Source organism: Vulpes lagopus, chromosome 22 (genome assembly GCF_018345385.1).
Source record: "Vulpes lagopus strain Blue_001 chromosome 22, ASM1834538v1, whole genome shotgun sequence".
NCBI lineage: Eukaryota > Metazoa > Chordata > Mammalia > Carnivora > Canidae > Vulpes > Vulpes lagopus.
In genome coordinates this window covers 10,201,533-10,218,682 of record NC_054845.1, presented here as the reverse complement: position 1 = coordinate 10,218,682, position 17,150 = coordinate 10,201,533, and the positions used below count along the sequence as shown (strand labels likewise).

General features: G+C 37.3%; 1 protein-coding gene across 10 annotated transcripts in view; it reads left to right on the top strand.

Annotated features, from left to right (window-relative positions):
• FAM126B (family with sequence similarity 126 member B) overlaps positions 1–17,150 on the top strand; it is a 77,625-nt gene that overhangs the window by 35,986 nt on the left and 24,489 nt on the right. For all 10 annotated transcript variants that reach the window (XM_041737144.1, XM_041737138.1, XM_041737145.1 and 7 more), the window contains 3 exons: positions 217–396; positions 4,381–4,461; positions 6,160–6,275. In XM_041737144.1, coding sequence (XP_041593078.1) covers positions 217–396; positions 4,381–4,461; positions 6,160–6,275 — 377 coding nt within the window. The remainder of the gene's footprint in view (positions 1–216; positions 397–4,380; positions 4,462–6,159; positions 6,276–17,150) is intronic.

Sequence of the window (17,150 nt, the reverse complement as noted above, 5' to 3'; positions counted from 1 at the left end):
AATAAATTGATATCATATGGCACAAAATTCTTAGTAGATTGATCAGTTTAATATGTAGTCTTTGTACATAGAGATTAGGTTTGCATCACACTGATTCAAAAATGCAGAAACTAATATTGAGAATATATTTTTAAAATATTACCCAAGTATATGTGCCTTTTAAAAAGTTACAGCCAAAAGAATGGAAATAGCTAATGCACTTTATTTTCCTTTTAGCTTCTGGAACCTGTCTGCCACCAGCTGTTTGAGCTCTATCGTAGCTCTGAAGTTCGACTTAAGAGGTTCACACTGCAGTTCTTGCCAGAATTGATGTGGGTTTATTTACGGCTTACTGTTAGCCGAGACAGACAGAGTAATGGTTGCATCGAAGCACTTCTGTTAGGAATTTACAATTTGGTAAGTTGAAAATGATAGTTTGGGAAATTTTGAGTATCTTTTATTTAAAATCTTCTGAGGTAATACTTAATGCTTAGGGGTGCCTGGGCAGCTCAATCCATTGAGCATCCAGCTCTTGATTTTGGCTCAGGTCATGATCTCAGGGTCATGACATTGAGTGCCAAGTTGGACTCTACATTGAGTGTGGAGCTTGCTTGGGATTCTCTCCCTCTCTGCCCCTCATCCCTCCACTCACTTGGTCACACACCCTCTCTCTCTTTCTCTCTAAAAAAAACCAAAAAAAGGAATAATTATAAAAAAATAAATGGAAAGTTCTACTGAATAATTTATTTAAAGTAATATAATTGAATACAGAGAGGCTTAATAAGTAATTGCTTATAATGGCATTTTATAAAGCAGGAGAAACTATTGTAATTGATAGTGGTGTTAATATGTTGTGACAAAAAAATAAAAATAAAAAAAATAAAAAAAAAATATGTTGTGACAACTCTTTAAATTACTTTATTTGGGATGCCTGGTGGTTCAGTGGTTGAGCGTCTGCCTTTGGCTAAGGGCATGATCCCAGAGTCCTGGAATTGAGTCCTACATTGGGTTCCCTGCATGGAGCCTGCTTCTCCCTCTGCCTGTGTCTCTGCTTCTCTGTCTCTCATTAATAAATAAATAAATAAAATATTTAAAAATAAATAAATAGGGACGCCTGGGTGGCTTAGCGGTTGAGCGTTTGCCTTCAGCTCAGGGCATGATCCTGGAGTTTTGGGATCGAGTTCCTATGTCGGGATCCCTTCATGGAGCCTGCTTCTTTCTCCCTCTGCCTAAGTCTCGGCCTCTCTCCTGTGTCTCATGAATAAATAAATAAAATCTTTTAAAAAATAAATAAAAATAAATAAAATTTATTTGACCAATGTTTATGAATGTGCTGCATTTAAAATTTTTGAAATTATTTTTAATAATCATTTGCTAATAAGTTATATATCCTTGATACTGTATTGTTTGAAACACTTTTTTAAGAGATTCTTAAGTACCTTAAGCATTTTTCCCTAGTGTCCAGTTAGAACATTGGTACTAAAACTCCTGCTCTTTGAAGTCTTATGTTCTATGTATTTAGTACTCATTAAATAACCATTCCACATAATAAAAAGTAAGTTTAATAGTTGAGAGGTAATAAAGTATCTCACAAAACATTGAATCTCACAGTAAATAAATTTTCTTCTCTACTGCTGCTCTCTCCTGAAGTATTATCCCTTAAAAAATCATTAGAAAACATTTCAATCACTGGAACATATATCTGAAGGAAACAGTGTGGCCTTTGGAATCACTTGTATTTTGTTTAAAACCAGGCATTGTTCTTTATTGGCTGCTTTAAATTCCGGCAAGCTACTTAATATCTTGACTTCAGTTGCCTTATCTGTAAAACAGAAATAAAACATTGTTAGAATTAAAAATAATTAGAATCTGGATGTTGCCTGGGTGCTTAATAAATGTCATCAGCAGTAATTGTAGTAGTATCAAAATTAGGGGTGAGTTTTTTTTTTTACATGAAAAGCTGGTCCAGGCATAAAATTTTCTGTTTCGCTAACTTGCCTGATTATGTTTTCCTTTAAAGCAGGAAAATTGTTTCATATACTACTCTCTTCTCTAGTATTTAGCATAGACACTTAGTAGATGTTTGTTGAGTTCATAATTGAATTTAGTGGTTTACCATATGTTGAAAATTAAGCTATCTTTGATTTGTTTAATAAAACTCAGTAGTGGGACAAATGAAGTAAAATATTTTTATAGTGGAACGCTGATAAGTTCTTGACTGTGCTTGTTGGTGCTATAGTTTAATTATCTTTTAGTATCTCAGAAATAATGCCTATATAAGTGCTCAGTTATATGTCAGAAATGTAACCTCAGGCTTCTGTCTTCTAATTCCCTGTGTTCTCACTTCTCTGTGGCTCTCAACTTTTTTTACTGCACTGGGTTTCTTTTATATATTTATTTCTCTTTCTTTTTATTTATTCATGAGAGACACAGAGAAAGGCAGAGACATAGGTAGAGGGAGAAGCAGGCTCCCTTCAGGGAGCCTGATGTGGGATTTGATCCCAGGACCCAGGGATCATGACCTGAGCCAAACACAGATACTCAACCACCGAGCCACCCAGGTGTCCCTTCTCTTTCTTTTCTTTCTCTCTCTAGAACTTCCTTTGCTTCACATAGCTGCAGGGGAAGTTTTTATTACCCTAAGCTTAAACATATTGCAGAACACCCTTTTTCAGAGATATATATAAATATAGACAAAGTTTATTTGGTTTAATTTGAAATTTAGGAATAAAAATTAAAGTTTTATTGCCTAACTTAAATGAGGTCCATTCATCTTACTATAGACTTTCTGTGAGGCATAATGGCCCACTAGTCAACTAGTTTGACTATAAAGTAGTGAAATGACCTCCCTAAGGAATCGTTAAACCCACTTCCCTGCAAAATTAGAGACATGGCCATTGTTCACATATAATTGGTACTCTCCTGTGACATATTAAACTCAGAAATGAGCCCTACAGGGAGGTTCTTTTGGGTTTGTATTCTGTTGAGATGTTTTTATTGTTTCTTCCTTCTGTGGTGTGAACTACTCAGTCTCTCACTAACCTTCCTTTTAGGTCTACTAACGGTGGGAGGGGGCAGCCTTTTATCTCTGAATTCTATGCTAGTTATGTATACTAATATGAGTGATGCCAGAGGATCATTTCATGTCTCTATTTGCTAGCATCTATAGGCAGATTTATATTGATACCTGTAGGTGCAATATTGATACCTGTAGGTGCCAGAGACTGTAAAAATGAAGGACACCATTGTCCTTTTCATTGAAAGATAAAATGCTTTAAAAAAAAATATTTTATTTATTTATTTATGAGAGACACAGAGAAAGAGAGAGGCAGAGACACAGGCAGAGAGAGAAGCAGGCTTGACGTGGAACTCGATCCTGGGTCTCCAGGATCACGCTCTGGGGTGAAGGCAGCTCTAAACCACTGAGCCACCCGGGCTGCCCGATAAAATGCTTTTAGGAGAAAATAAAGGGGGTGTCTGGATGGCTCAGTCAGTTAAGCATCTGCCTTTGGCTCGGTCATGGCCTGGGGTCCCAGGTTAGAGCCAGTATTGGGCTCCTTGCCAGAAGGGAGTTTGTTTGCTCCTCCTTCTCCATCTGCTGGCCCTGCTTGTGCTCACTTGTGTTTTCTCTCTCTCTCTCTCTCTCTCTCTCTCTCTCTCTCTTTCTCTATCATAAATAAATCTTTAAAAAAATTTTAAAAAATTGTCTAAATATGAACTTAATCACTGGAACTAATATCATGTTAATATGTAGCTTACTCAGGTCATTAATGTTTTGCTGAATAATTGTTTCTTTTAGTCAAGATTCATTTTTTTTTAAAGATTTTATTCATTCATGATAGAGAGAGAGAAAGAGGCAGAGACACAGGCAGAGGGAGAGGCAGGCTCCATGCCGGGAGCCTGATGTGGGACTTGATCCCAGGATTCCAGGATCGCATCCTGGACCAAAGGCAGGCGCCAAACTGCTGAGCCACCCAGGGATCCTAAGATTCATTCTTTTAGTCAAAATATTGTTTTTCTTATTTAATAAGTGTATATCTTGGCTAAAACATATCATCTGTTTAACTCAGATCTAGTCGCTTGTAATCTTCCTGTCCTGTCTGTATATTTAACATGAAAATCAGTTTGTGTGCCTGCTTAGTGTCTCTGCTGTCACATTGCATTTGATTTAGCTACAGTATTGCTCTTCATATCTCTCAAAGGGTAACTCAATTACTAAACTGTGTAAATTTGGTTAAAAAAGATACACTAGGGTAGTATTTTTTATATATTACTGTTTTAAAAATATTCCTTGGTTGCCATGATATATTTGGTAAATTAAGAAAGAAATTATTTTTTTAAGAAATTATTTCTTATAATATAGTCTTATAATTATCTTTGTATATTATTTTTTAACTATAGGAAATTGCTGATAAAGATGGAAACAATAAAGTTCTATCTTTTACTATCCCTTCCTTATCCAAGCCTTCAATATACCATGAGGTAAGTAAGATTGGAAAGATAGAATTATTTTAAATTATATTGAATAAGAGATGAAAGTCAGTTTCTTACCAGAGATAAATGCTCCGAACACATCTTTATTGATTTCCTTCTTAAAAATAAGTGCTACTTACTTAAAAGTAAGCTCTTATCAAGAGAGGCAGAAAATAATTAATGGAAGATTTTCCTCTAGCTCTTGTTTATTTCTTTTTTATTCTTCCACCACTATCATTTTCAATTTTTTTAGTCTTTTGTGAATTCTTAAAAATATTCTTTAATTTTTTAAAGTTTCCCATGTTAATTAGAAATCTGTTAGAAATTTTTTTATTTTTTATTTTTTAGGGAAATGTCTACTCAGGATATTAACACTGAATTATTTCCATTTAAAGGAGTCTATAATTGATGCATTTTAGCTACTCATTAACATTATGCTTCTGAGTTTTGCTTATATTTATTTTTTTTGAGAATTAAGAACACTGATAATCATATAGAAGAAAGATGACTGTGAGCTGAAATCCCAGATTTAAGGATATGTAATGAATCAAGCTTCTGGTCTGTAGTGACCTTTAGTGTATAAAGTATAAGAAAAGCACTTAAACTTTATCAGTAGTCCAAAAATTATATTCCATTTTCTTATCAACAGATAGTATCCAGTTATTGCATAGCTTCATGCAGCTATTTATTTTCTTAGTTAATTCCCCTAGGACTTTGTTTTGTATTAGAATGCCTCCAATAGACTGGGCTCATTTAAGCATAGATGATTTCTGAGTAATAGATATTAAGTTCTGTGTATCATGTTATAAAATAAAATGGAGCATAGTAAGACACTTATGAATGGATGCTTCTAACTTCAGAAACATGAAATCAGTTGTCACCATTAAAGAAACATTTGATCACAGTCTTCAGTATTATTTGTTATATAATTCTGCAACCTTTTTTTTAAGTTTTTATTTTAATCCCAGTTAGTGCTATATTAGTTTCAGGTGTGCGGTGTAGTGACTCAGCAAACAGCAATTCCATACTCCATCCAGTGCTAATGATGATAAGTGTACTCCTTAATCCTCATCACCGATTTAAACCATGCACCTTGCTTTCTTCATTATAGAATGGGATTAATGAGAGTATCCACCTACCTGAAGTCAGACAAACTGCAAAATTTAAATGCATAATCTCAAAACTGGTGTGTGTTCTGGAGTACAAACAATTGTAAAAATGGTGACTGGAAAACCTTCAGTCTTTCTAGCAACTTTTCGTATTCTGTGTCTTAAATATAGATTGTAATCTTTCAAAAAACTAAAGCAGCGTATTTTTCGTTTTATATATTATATATAATTTCCAAAAAGAGCTATAGAATGTATGTAATTGAAAAATGCAAAACGTTTTAAATGAGAAGAAGAAATGGTCTTAAACTGCCTTCTATTAAAACAAAATTAAGGGGATCCCTGGGTGGCTCAGCAGTTTGGTGCCTGCCTTTGGCCCAGGGTGTGATCCTGGACTCCCGGGATCCAGTCCCACATCGGGCTCCCGGCATGGAACCTGCTTCTCCTTCTGCCTGTGTCTCTGCCTCTCTCTCTCTCTCTCTCTATCATGAATAAAAATCTTAAAAAAAAAATTAAGTATCCTTACGTGATGTATTCTTTACTTCATTTTAGAGACAATGTGTCTTTAAAAGATACTTTATTTTATTTTATTTTTTTGTAGCCCTCAACAATTGGATCCATGGCTTTGACAGAAGGGGCATTGTGTCAACATGATCTCATCAGGGTTGTTTATAGTGATCTTCATCCTCAGAGGGAAACATTCACTGCACAAAACCGGTAATGCTCAAAACTGCAGGCAATAATAATTATTAATTTGTGTATAATAGTTAACTATAATTACTTTGGTTCAGGTTTGATGAGGGAAGAGGCAAAAGGTTTAAAAGGTCATAGTAGTGAATACATTATAGTGGTGAAGTACCTATCTATCTCATGCATGGTACTGTATATGGTCATCTTGTATAAAGCAATGTAAAATCTAAAAGTGTGGGCACAAAGCAGCTAAGCCAAGGTTTGTGTTCTAGCACTACACCTTAGAAGCTCACTTTCTCAGGCAGGTTATCTACTCTCCATACCTTGCTTTCTTCATTGCAGAATGGGTTAATGAGAGCACCTATCTTCCTGAAGTTACATAGACTGCAAAGTTTGAATGGATGGTCCTCAAGACTTTTCTCACTTCTGACACCAACTGCAAGTTTGGGGGGGTTCCCACAACCACTTTAAACTTGGATAACTCACTAGAAGGACTCAGGACTCTATGAAAGCTGTTATATTCAGAGTTAAGTTTTACTACAAGGGAAGGATGCAGATTACAGTCAGCCAAAGGGAGAGACTCCTAGGATAGAATCTAGAAGGTGCCAAATGCAGAGCTTCTGTTGTGCTGCTCACTGAAGGAGTTAGGATACATTACCCTCCCATCATCAGTGTGTGACAGAATGTACAGAGTCAGGCTCAGTGGCCATAGTTTTCACTGGCTCCATTATTGTAGGTATGACTGATTGGATTGATTGCTCACATGGTTGATCTCAGCCTCTAGGTTGATTGAGGCTGTGTGACCCAAAGCTCTACCCTAAATCACATGGCATTTGTTTGTTTGTTTAAGATTTGTCTATTTTAGAGAGAATTAGTAGGGGGATGGGCAGAAGGAGAGAGAGAGAATCCTCAAGCAGACTCTGTTGAGCATGGAGCCCAATCCTGAGATCATGACCTGAGCCAAAATCAAGAGCCTGCCACAATCAACTGAGCCATCCAGGCACCCTATGGTGGTTGTTCCTAATGTGGCTAGCCCCTACCCTAAACAAAGACACTCCTGTCAGGTATGACAGAGGTTACTTACTCACAGAGGCTGAAGGCCAGACTTCTTTGGGCAAGGCCAAATTCTGTACTACACACAGGCCATGCCCTGGCCACTGGCTTAGGCTCTTTAAACAAAAATAATCAGGTGTATCTGGGCATCTACTTTTAGTGTAGAATTTATGTGACAGATATAGACAGCAGTATGATCATTAGGAATATGCCCAACATTTGAAGAGCCAGTGTAAGTTAGGAATAGATTTGAAGAAGCAGTTTGTTCTCTAAAGCCACTATATACATACATTTTCATATTTTTGTACCATTTTGATTATTTTCCATCCCAACCTACCTGGGTACATCATCTACTGCTGTTTGTACCTTATGATAAACTTTAGTAGAAATAATGATCATAGAAATTAGCTGATTATTAGCTAGGTCCAGTTTTTCCCTCAAGCCAATTGTTTTCTATAAGGAAGCTTTAACTCAATTTACAATATATCAATATCAGTATTATAACCTTATCAACCATGCTAGTGTTACAGCATATCACAGAATGGCAGTAGGTGTGACCTGAAAAATTAGTCAAAGATACTAAGAAATTAATAGTCTTACTCAGTCACTATTATTGCAGTTCATTATCATCTCATGTGACCAAAATGTTCCTAAAACAATGTCAGTCAGGTTTGCAGGCTTTGAGTTGACTTTATCAGGTATAAAAGTAGGAGTGGTCTCACCAACATATGTTTTCACCTTTTTAAGTATCTGATGTATATTATTGAACCAAGAGATAATGACATTTCTTGCTCTGAACCTCTCATAGTAGCAATGTAATATTGAGTTTCCCTTATTGCATCATCCATTTATTAATTCCTTTATCTCAGCTAAACATTCCAACCTCTCTCCATTTGTACCCAAACTTTGGAGAGGCTGTTAAGATGTGGCCACTGTGCTGGTCCAGATTTCTGGCAGCAATACTAGCCTAGCATGTGTCTCCTGCCTCAGTCCATTCCCACCCATGTATGGTAGATTTACCTAGGTATAGAACTAGTGGGCTGTTAACCACTAGGCGATATATCTGCACTCGTGTCAAGCCCAGTTTTGTCAGGTGGGATGAGGATACCACTCACCTCATCAGGCTCTTGGGAATTAGGAATATAGTTATAATTTCTTCCTTAGAAATCCTTTGCTTCTGGCATCTGCAATTAGAGCCCTGGTCCTAGACCAGTGCTTTAGATAGCAAAAAAAAAGTTGAGCTGATGTGGGGAAGAAGGAAGTAGTATAGTTATACCACCATGTTAGGAAGAATTGCATACTCTTACCAATATTGTCCTACCCACCTCTTCCCACATCCCTAGAAAAGCAGAGAAATCTATCTAGTGGTGACCCTCTGGTGTAAACTTGCCCCTCATGCTTCATTCCTTTTCCTTGTCCCGTTTTAGATGAGGGGTGTTTCAATTGCTTGTTCCACTTCTCTATCAAACCACTATGCTGAGGATATCTCCCTACCCATTGTTAGACCTTACGGGCTGTAAAGTGTGTTCACTGCTCTAAAGAAATGTGACTCAGCAGTCCAAATTATGCAGTATCTTCTGTTCTGGTCCTTTTATAGCACTCTGAACATTTGATCTACCATCAGATAAGCAAAGTTTAGTGCAGAGTGTCTATTCCTGTGAGGACCCATTTGTAGCCACCAGGGGCTACTGGCATCAGTCCAGTTGTCACCTGTGTACAGGCCTTACCCCAGAGTAATCTGCCTCGTAGCCGGTCTGTGTGTCTCTTTTTGGTAAACAACAGTTCTTACAGCATTTTTTTAACTTAGGGTATAAAAAGAGTATGTCTAAATTCAGTTCATGTCTGCATTGCTGCAGTACCGCCACATCCACTCATTTTGTGGACACAGTCACTTCAAGCTAACACATTGATACCAGTCTACTCATTGATACCAGTTGCCTTCTGATTCCCCTGATAGACAGAGACATAATTCTACTTTAATGCACTCCTCAAAATCCCATGGTGATTTCCATAGAATTATTCCCCTTGCAGGCATCCTTTAATAGGCCGGTTTTCCCTTGCCTTATTATGGGACCATATGGCTTAGGCCATTGGCCACTACCACTCATTGTGGCAAACGGTGTGCAATGAAATCTACATACCAACCTGATTTGCTTTTAACCTTCTTCAGTCAGAGTGGCAGTCTTCCAGACGGGATGTATTCCATTCATTTCAGAACTGTCATCCATAAATCAGACAGTTCTTTGTTGCTCAATGAGTGACCATCACTCTGTGTCCAGGTGACAGTAGAATCTAGCAGTTTGTTAGGTATTACCAAAGTTGACCCTATGGAAAAAAAGAGGCTCCTTCTTGATGAATACTCTGAGTACCTCTTTGCATTCTCTGGTAACACTTCTCTGCACATACCATTTCCATTTTATTATGGAATTCTTGTGGCACTGCCTATGTTTTTCTTACATCACCCAAGATGTTATGGTTATGGGTGTTTCAAATTTTGAGATTATTTTATGTTTCTGGGTTACCAGCTCCACCTGAAACAAAGCTGTCAGGTATGACATGGATTATTTCCCAGAAGCTGAGAGCAAAGACCATACCTCTCTTTGGGCAAGGCCAAATTCCTTACCACACATTGTGAAGAATAAATGAGGAGATGTCCAAAATATGCTTAGCATGGTGCCTGGCACATAGTAAATATTAGTGATACTATTTATCATTGTATAATATTTGGCAATAAAATAATACTATTATCTTGTTGGTTATAATATTAGAGTTATGGGAGGAATATAGAATCAAGCAGATTTTCATGGTCATTGACCTTTAGTCAGTGCTTCTGTCTGGAATTCTGGTTCTTTTACGGATCTTTCCAGTATTACACACGTCATAGAAAATACATTGTCTTTACCTGCATTCCAACACATTGTTTTGGAATTTAGCTCTCTCTTTTTTTTTTTTTTTTTTTTTTGAGATTTTATTTATTTATTCATGAGAGACACAGAGAGGCAGAGACAGGCAGAAGGAGAAGCAGGCTCCATGCAGGGAGTTTGATGTGGGACTCAATCCTGGGACTCCAGGATCACGCCCTGGGCTGAAGGCAGGCACTAAACCACTGAGCCACCCAGGGTTCCCTGGAATTTAGCTCTAGTGATCATCCTTTATTAGCCAGAAGAATGCTTGTAGAAGGCCTTTTCTAACTTAAAGTAACAGCTTAATTTTTTTTCTATATAGTTATATTGGTTTACTCAAATCATTTCACAATATAAAATTTATGTTAAAAGAGTGGTTCAGGGGCTCCTGAGTGTCTCATTCAGCTAAACATCTGCCTTTGGCTCAGGCTATGATCTCAGTGTCCTGGGATTGAGCCCTGTGTCAGGGTCCGTGCTCAGCAGGGAGTGTGCTAGAGGATTCTCTCTCTCCATCTTCTTCTGCCCCTCCCTTCGCTTGCATGTACATGTGTGCTCTCTCTCAAATAAAATAAATCTTTTTAAAAAGAGAGTGGTTCATAGTATAGTCTGCATTAAAATCATCTGGTTACCTGGCTCCCTTTCTGTTTTCTAATTTTAATTTTTAAAAGTATAACTTGTGAGATATTTGTGGTAAACTGTAAATAGAACAGAATTTAAATAGATTAAAATAGATGGAAACACAAAGAGAAAAGTATGTGTCCCTTTTCCCTCTAACCACCATTTCCATTCTCAGTAGTTAAAATTTTAGCTGTTTTGTTCTGTGTCCTTCCCGAAATTTTTAATGCATGCAAAACCATGTATTTGACCTTAAACGTATGCAGGTCCATACGCATTGGATTCAGTTGTATGTATTGTTCTGTAACTTTTTTCCATTTAAGAATGAATCTTAAGACTGATTTTTCTAACAGCATGTAGAGGTCTCCACATTCTTTTTTAATGACTACTTAGTATTTCATTGTATATACACACCATCAGTTTTTAGCCATTCTTAGATCAACTAAAATTTAGATTGTTTCACTTTTTTGCTATTATAAACAATATTGCAAGGAACTCTTTATTTTTTGTATGTATATTTGCATGGGAGCACCAAAATTATCCAAAAGAAAAATTCCTAGCATCGAAATTGCTAAGCTAAAGGGTATTTCCTTTTTCACTTTGAGTACATATTTCCAAATTACACTCCCCTGAATAACTGCACCAACTAAATCTCCTACCAGTAGTTTGAGAGGGCCTATTTCCTCGTACCAACTCCCAGTAATGAGTATTTTCAAATTTTTTAAGGTTTGCTGATCTGATCTTTAAAAACTGATGGGCAGTCTCAGTGGCTTGGCGGTTTAGTGCTGCCTTCAGTCCAGGGTGTGATCCTGCAGACCCGGGATTGAGGCCCACATCAGGCTCCCTGCATGGAGCCTGCTTCTCCCTCTGCCTGTGTTTCTGCCTCTCTCTCTCTCTTTCCCTCTCTCTCTCTCTGTGTGTCTCTCATTAATAAATAAATAAAACCTTTAGAAAATAAATAAATAAAAACTGATATTGTGTTGTTTTACTTGGCATTCTCTTAATTATGAGTGGGCCTGAACATATCTGATATATTAATTCACTAGTTATTTTTCCTGACCTGTGAAATGCATATTCTTTTTTTAATTTTTAATTTTAATTTTAATTTTTATTTACGATAGTCACAGAGAGAGAGAGAGAGAGAGAGAGAGAGAGAGGCAGAGACACAGGCAGAGGGAGAAGCAGGCTCCATGCACCGGGAGCCCTATGTGGGATTCGATCCCGGGTCTCTAGGATCGCGCCCTGGGCCAAAGGCAGGCGCCAAACCGCTGCGCCACCCAGGGATCCCTGAAATGCATATTCTAATCCTGTGTCCATTTTTCATATTGAAGTGTATATTTTTTCCTGGTGATTTGGAAGAGTTTTTTTTTAAATATTAAAACTACTCTGGGGCAGCCTGGGTGGCTCAGTGGTTTGGTACTGCCTTCAGTCCAGGGCGTGATCCCGGAGACCCGGATCGAGTCCCATATCAGGCTCCCTGCATGGAGCCTGCTTCTCCCTCTGCCTGTGTCTCTGCACCCCCCCCCCTCTCTCTCTCTTTCTCTGTGTCTCTATGAATAAATAAATAAAATCTTTAAAAAAAAATAGTCTGTTCTACACCTTGCACGTTTTCAGTTAATAATTGATTTTTTAAATTATTTTTAATTGAGGTATAATTCGTGTACCATAAAATTCACTCCCTATACAGTGTACAATTCAGTGATTTCTAGTATATCTATAAGATTGTGCAACCACTACTACTATTTAATTCCAGGACATTTTTCCCCCCCCAGGACATTTTTATCACATCAGAAAAGAAACTTTTTTTTTTTCCTTCCCTTCACCCCCGGGCCCCACCATATCTTAGTTTTCTATCTGTAGGATTCTGTCCATTCTAAACATTTTATGTAAATGGGATTGTCTAATATGTGGCCTTTTGTGTTTGATGACTTAGCATATTTTCAAGATTCATTTATGTGGTAATGTATATCAGTACTCCCTTTGTATGCCTGAATAAATATTCCATTATTTTGATACACATTTATCCTGTATCAGTTGATGGACATTTGGATTATTTCCACTTTTTGGCATTTCTGAATGATACTACCATGAACTTTCTTTTCTTTTTTTTTTTGGTAAGTTTTTGTATGAACATACATTTTCAGCTATTTGGGATATATACCTAGGAGAAGATGGTTAGGTCATATGAGAATTCAGTGCTTAACTTTCTGAGAAACCATCATAATGTTCTCTAGAGTAAGTACGATTTTACATTTCTACAAACAGCTCTTTTTGAGTATAGCCATCTTACTGGTTGTGAAATGTATCTCACTGTGCTGTTTTATTTTTGCTGTATGAATATAGTTTTGTCAACTGTATCAGGAATACACTCACAGATACACAGGCAGATACATATTTTCAAATTTAAACATGCATTTGTTCTGTACAGTTTATCAAGAAAAACTGTGATCTCCTTTTCCTCTCCCCCTTCCATTTCTCCTTTCCCACATATTATAACAACTTTTTTTTTTTTAAGATTTTATTTATTCATGTGAGTGAGAGAGAGAGAGAGAGAGAGGTAGAGACACAGGCAGAGGGAGAAGCAGGCCCCATGCAGGGAGCCTGATGTGGGACTCGATCCTGGGTCTCCAGGATCATGCCCTGGGCTGAAGGTAGCGCTATACCGCTGAGCCACCCGGGCTGCCCTACAACAATTTTTAACCAGTGGTTCTCAACCAGGACATTTCTGCCTTCTAGCAAACATTTGGCAATATCCGGAGATTTTGTTTGATTGTCAAAACTAGGTAGGAGGGAGGGCTGTTATAGGCATCTCATGTGTAGAGGTCAGGGAGGCTGCTCATCCTGGTGTGCTGCCAACCCCCCACATTTATCTAGCCCAAAATGCCACTGGTGCTGATATTGAGAAATCTTGCTTTTAACTAACTGACTCTCTTAATATTTATTTCCACATCTTTCAGTAACTTGCTGCTTCTTAATTTTTCAGTCTTGAGCATTATCTAACAATTTATCCCTATGAAAGGTAAAGATTTAGCTCTTTATCTCTTTCTCCTATCGTCTCAGTGTAGCTCTGTTGTAACTGTGGGGAATTCATTTTTCCAATTTATTATTACTATGAATGACCATGGTTCATTTGAGGCTTCCTTGCTTTGTATGACTGAGGCTTGTGATTAAATGTTTACTTTTCCTTTCCTGTATACCTTTTTAATTGTCCTTTCTTTTATTATTTGCTTCATAATTCAATTCCTGCAAATTCTCTATCAGTTGTCTAAATCTCCTTGTAAGTCTTCATTCACATCAGTTATTCTCTCAATTTCATTCTCCTACAAAAAAGGGTTCCTGGAGCTTTTGACTTACTCCAATCCAGACTGTTGCCCTCTTTGCCTGATATACACTTATTATTGTGGGATCTCCCTTCACTCTTATCCTGGGATTCCCTTTGTCTTTCTCCTGAGTGGATCTACTGTTTTCCTGTATGCACCTATATCCTCATTCTTTTTTCCTAGTGTTCTGAAACTCCACTGTGATATTTCTTGGTATAGGTTTATTTCCTCCATTGTGCTGAGCATTAAGTGGAACTTTTTGATTTGGAAACTCATGTCCTTTAGACTGGAAATTTTTCTTGAATTATTTTTGTAAATTAATTTGGCCTGTTTTATCTGGTCTTTTATATTTGTTGGTCTTTTACTTATTTGGGTTTTTATTGTCTGTCTTTATTATTTGGATTATTTTCATTATTTGGATGTTGGAACTCTTGGAGTGGTCCTTTTTTCTCTCTCATCTACTGTATCTTTTTCCTTTTGCTTTACTTTCAGTGATATTTCCTCAACTTCATCAACCAGTCTTTTTCTTGAGTTCTTAATTTCTGCAGTTCATATATTTTATATATTTAAATAGAAGCTCTTCTTGTTTTCTAAGTGCTTTTAAAGTAGATGCTTTTTTCCCCTAGAAACAGCATCTTTTATATTTTTGAGAATATCAATGATAATTTATTTTGTTTAAGGGTTTTTTCCTTCTTTGTGTATTCTGTGTTTGCTCCAAATTGTGCCCCACCTTTTGTATTTCTTTATTTTGTTCTCATTTTCATATTAGTAGACTTCCTCAGATGTCTGATAATCCTCCCCACCTTATACTAAGGAAGTAAGGAAAGGAAATAAAAAATGAACAGCTCTGACTATGTGAGAAGGGCTAGTTGACTATGAACTTCACTGAGCCATTCAGTTGGAGAACTTCCCAAGTCTATACCTCTAAGTCTTTCATTTTGGGGTGGTCCAATTCCCTATAGAAAACTCTTTCTAGTCTCTCAACCAGTGGGCTGGCTATTAACATTCTGGTGGCCTGGCCAAGGAGGGAAGGAGAACTTAAGGTTTCAATATCCAGTAAGAAGTGTTTAATTTTCCTGTTTTCAGTATGATATCCTTCCCCCAACCTCCATTCCAAACAACAATTGGGCTTGGTGGTTCCCAGGTAGAAATTTCTTTTATCCTTTAAAAAATAAATCTTCAATAAACCTAATGCCATAGAGAAGGAGAAGGGAAGGGATCTGAAGATGTGACTGCTTCCAAGTCAGACTTTCAACTCAGTTTTAACTCTTTATTTTGAAATAATTTCAAACCTACAAAAAATGTTTCAAAAATAGTACAAAGAATTTCCATATACTCTTTACGGCCTATGGAAAGCTTTTTAGAAGAACAACTTTCCTGGGTGGTGCCCTCATAGATTCTAATTGGGTCAGTCTATGTTGAGGCACAGGAATATATCATTCCAGAATGCCCTTCAATAACCGTAATGTGCATCCAGATTAAGGAACCACTTAAAAAAATTAATTTATTTAAAAAAATTAATTTATTTAAATTCAATTAATTAACATATAATGTATTATTGGTTACAGAGGTAGAGGTCAGTGATTTATCAGTCTTATACCCAGTGCTCATCATATCATGTGACTTCTGCAATGTTCATCACCCATTTACCCCATCCCCCCTCCTCCCCTCCAGTGACCCTCAGTTTGTTCCCCGTGATTAATGAGTCTCTTATAGTTTGTCTCCCTCTCCGATTTCATCTTGTTTTATTTTTTCCTTCTTTCTCTTATGATCCTATGCTTTGTTCAAATTCCACATGAATGCAGGGTATCCCTGAGTGGCTCAGCGGTTTAGCGCCTGCCTTTGGCCCAGGGCGCGATCCTGGAGTCCCGGGATCAAGTCCCACATCAGGCTCCTGGCATGGAGCCTGCTTCTTCCTCTGCCTGTGTCTCTGCCTCTCTCTCTCTCTATCATAAATAAATAAGTAAATAAATCTTAAAAAAAAAAAACAAAAGAAATCCTTTTAAAAAAATAAATTCCACATGAATGCAGTCATATGATAATTGTCTTTATCTGACTTATTTTGCTTAGCATGATACCCTCTAATTCTATTCATGGTATTGCAAATGGCAAGATTTCATTTTTTGATGGCTGAGTAATATTCCATTGTGTATATATATCACATCTTCTTTATCCATTTATCTGTTGGTGGACATCTGGGCTCTTTCCACAATTTGACTATTGTGGACATTGCTGCTATAAACATTGGGGTGCAGGTGCCTCTTCAGATCACTACATACGTATCTTTCGGGTAAATACCGTATAGTGCAATGCCAGGTGGTAGGGTAGCTCTATTTTCAACTGTTTTCCAGAGTGGCTGCACCAGCTTACATTCCCACCAACAGTGTAGAAGGGTTCCCCTTTCTCTGCATCCTCACCAACATCTCAAGCTGTGTTTCCTGACATGTTCATTTTACCAATCTGACTGGTGTGAGGTGGTACCTCATTGTGGTTTTTTTGACAGAACCACTTTCTTAGAGGCTGTAAAGATTAAGAAATTGTTATTCATTAAATCAAATCATTCAACAAAATTTATGGAACAATTATAGTGTATTAGACACTATGCTGGACACTAGAGATAGAGATGATAAACTAAATGAGCAAACTAAAGTTGCTTATTATTAAATAGCTAAAACAGAGGTAAAGAGAAAGAATTGTGATTCCCTGGGATAAATGTTGTATTCAAGCTACAGAACAAAGGGAACTCTTTCCTTTATTTATTTTTTTTTTAATTTTTTTTTTTTTTAATTTATGATAGTCACAGAGAGAGAGAGAGAGAGAGGCAGAGACACAGGCAGAGGGAGAAGCAGGCTCCATGCACCAGGAGCCCGATGTGGGATTTGATCCCGGGTCTCCAGGATCGCGCCCTGGGCCAAAGACAGGCGCCAAACCGCTGCGCCACCCAGGGATCCCGAACTCTTTCCTTTAGCCAGAGGAATTAAAAGCAGCTTTATGTCTAATGTAAAAGTTTA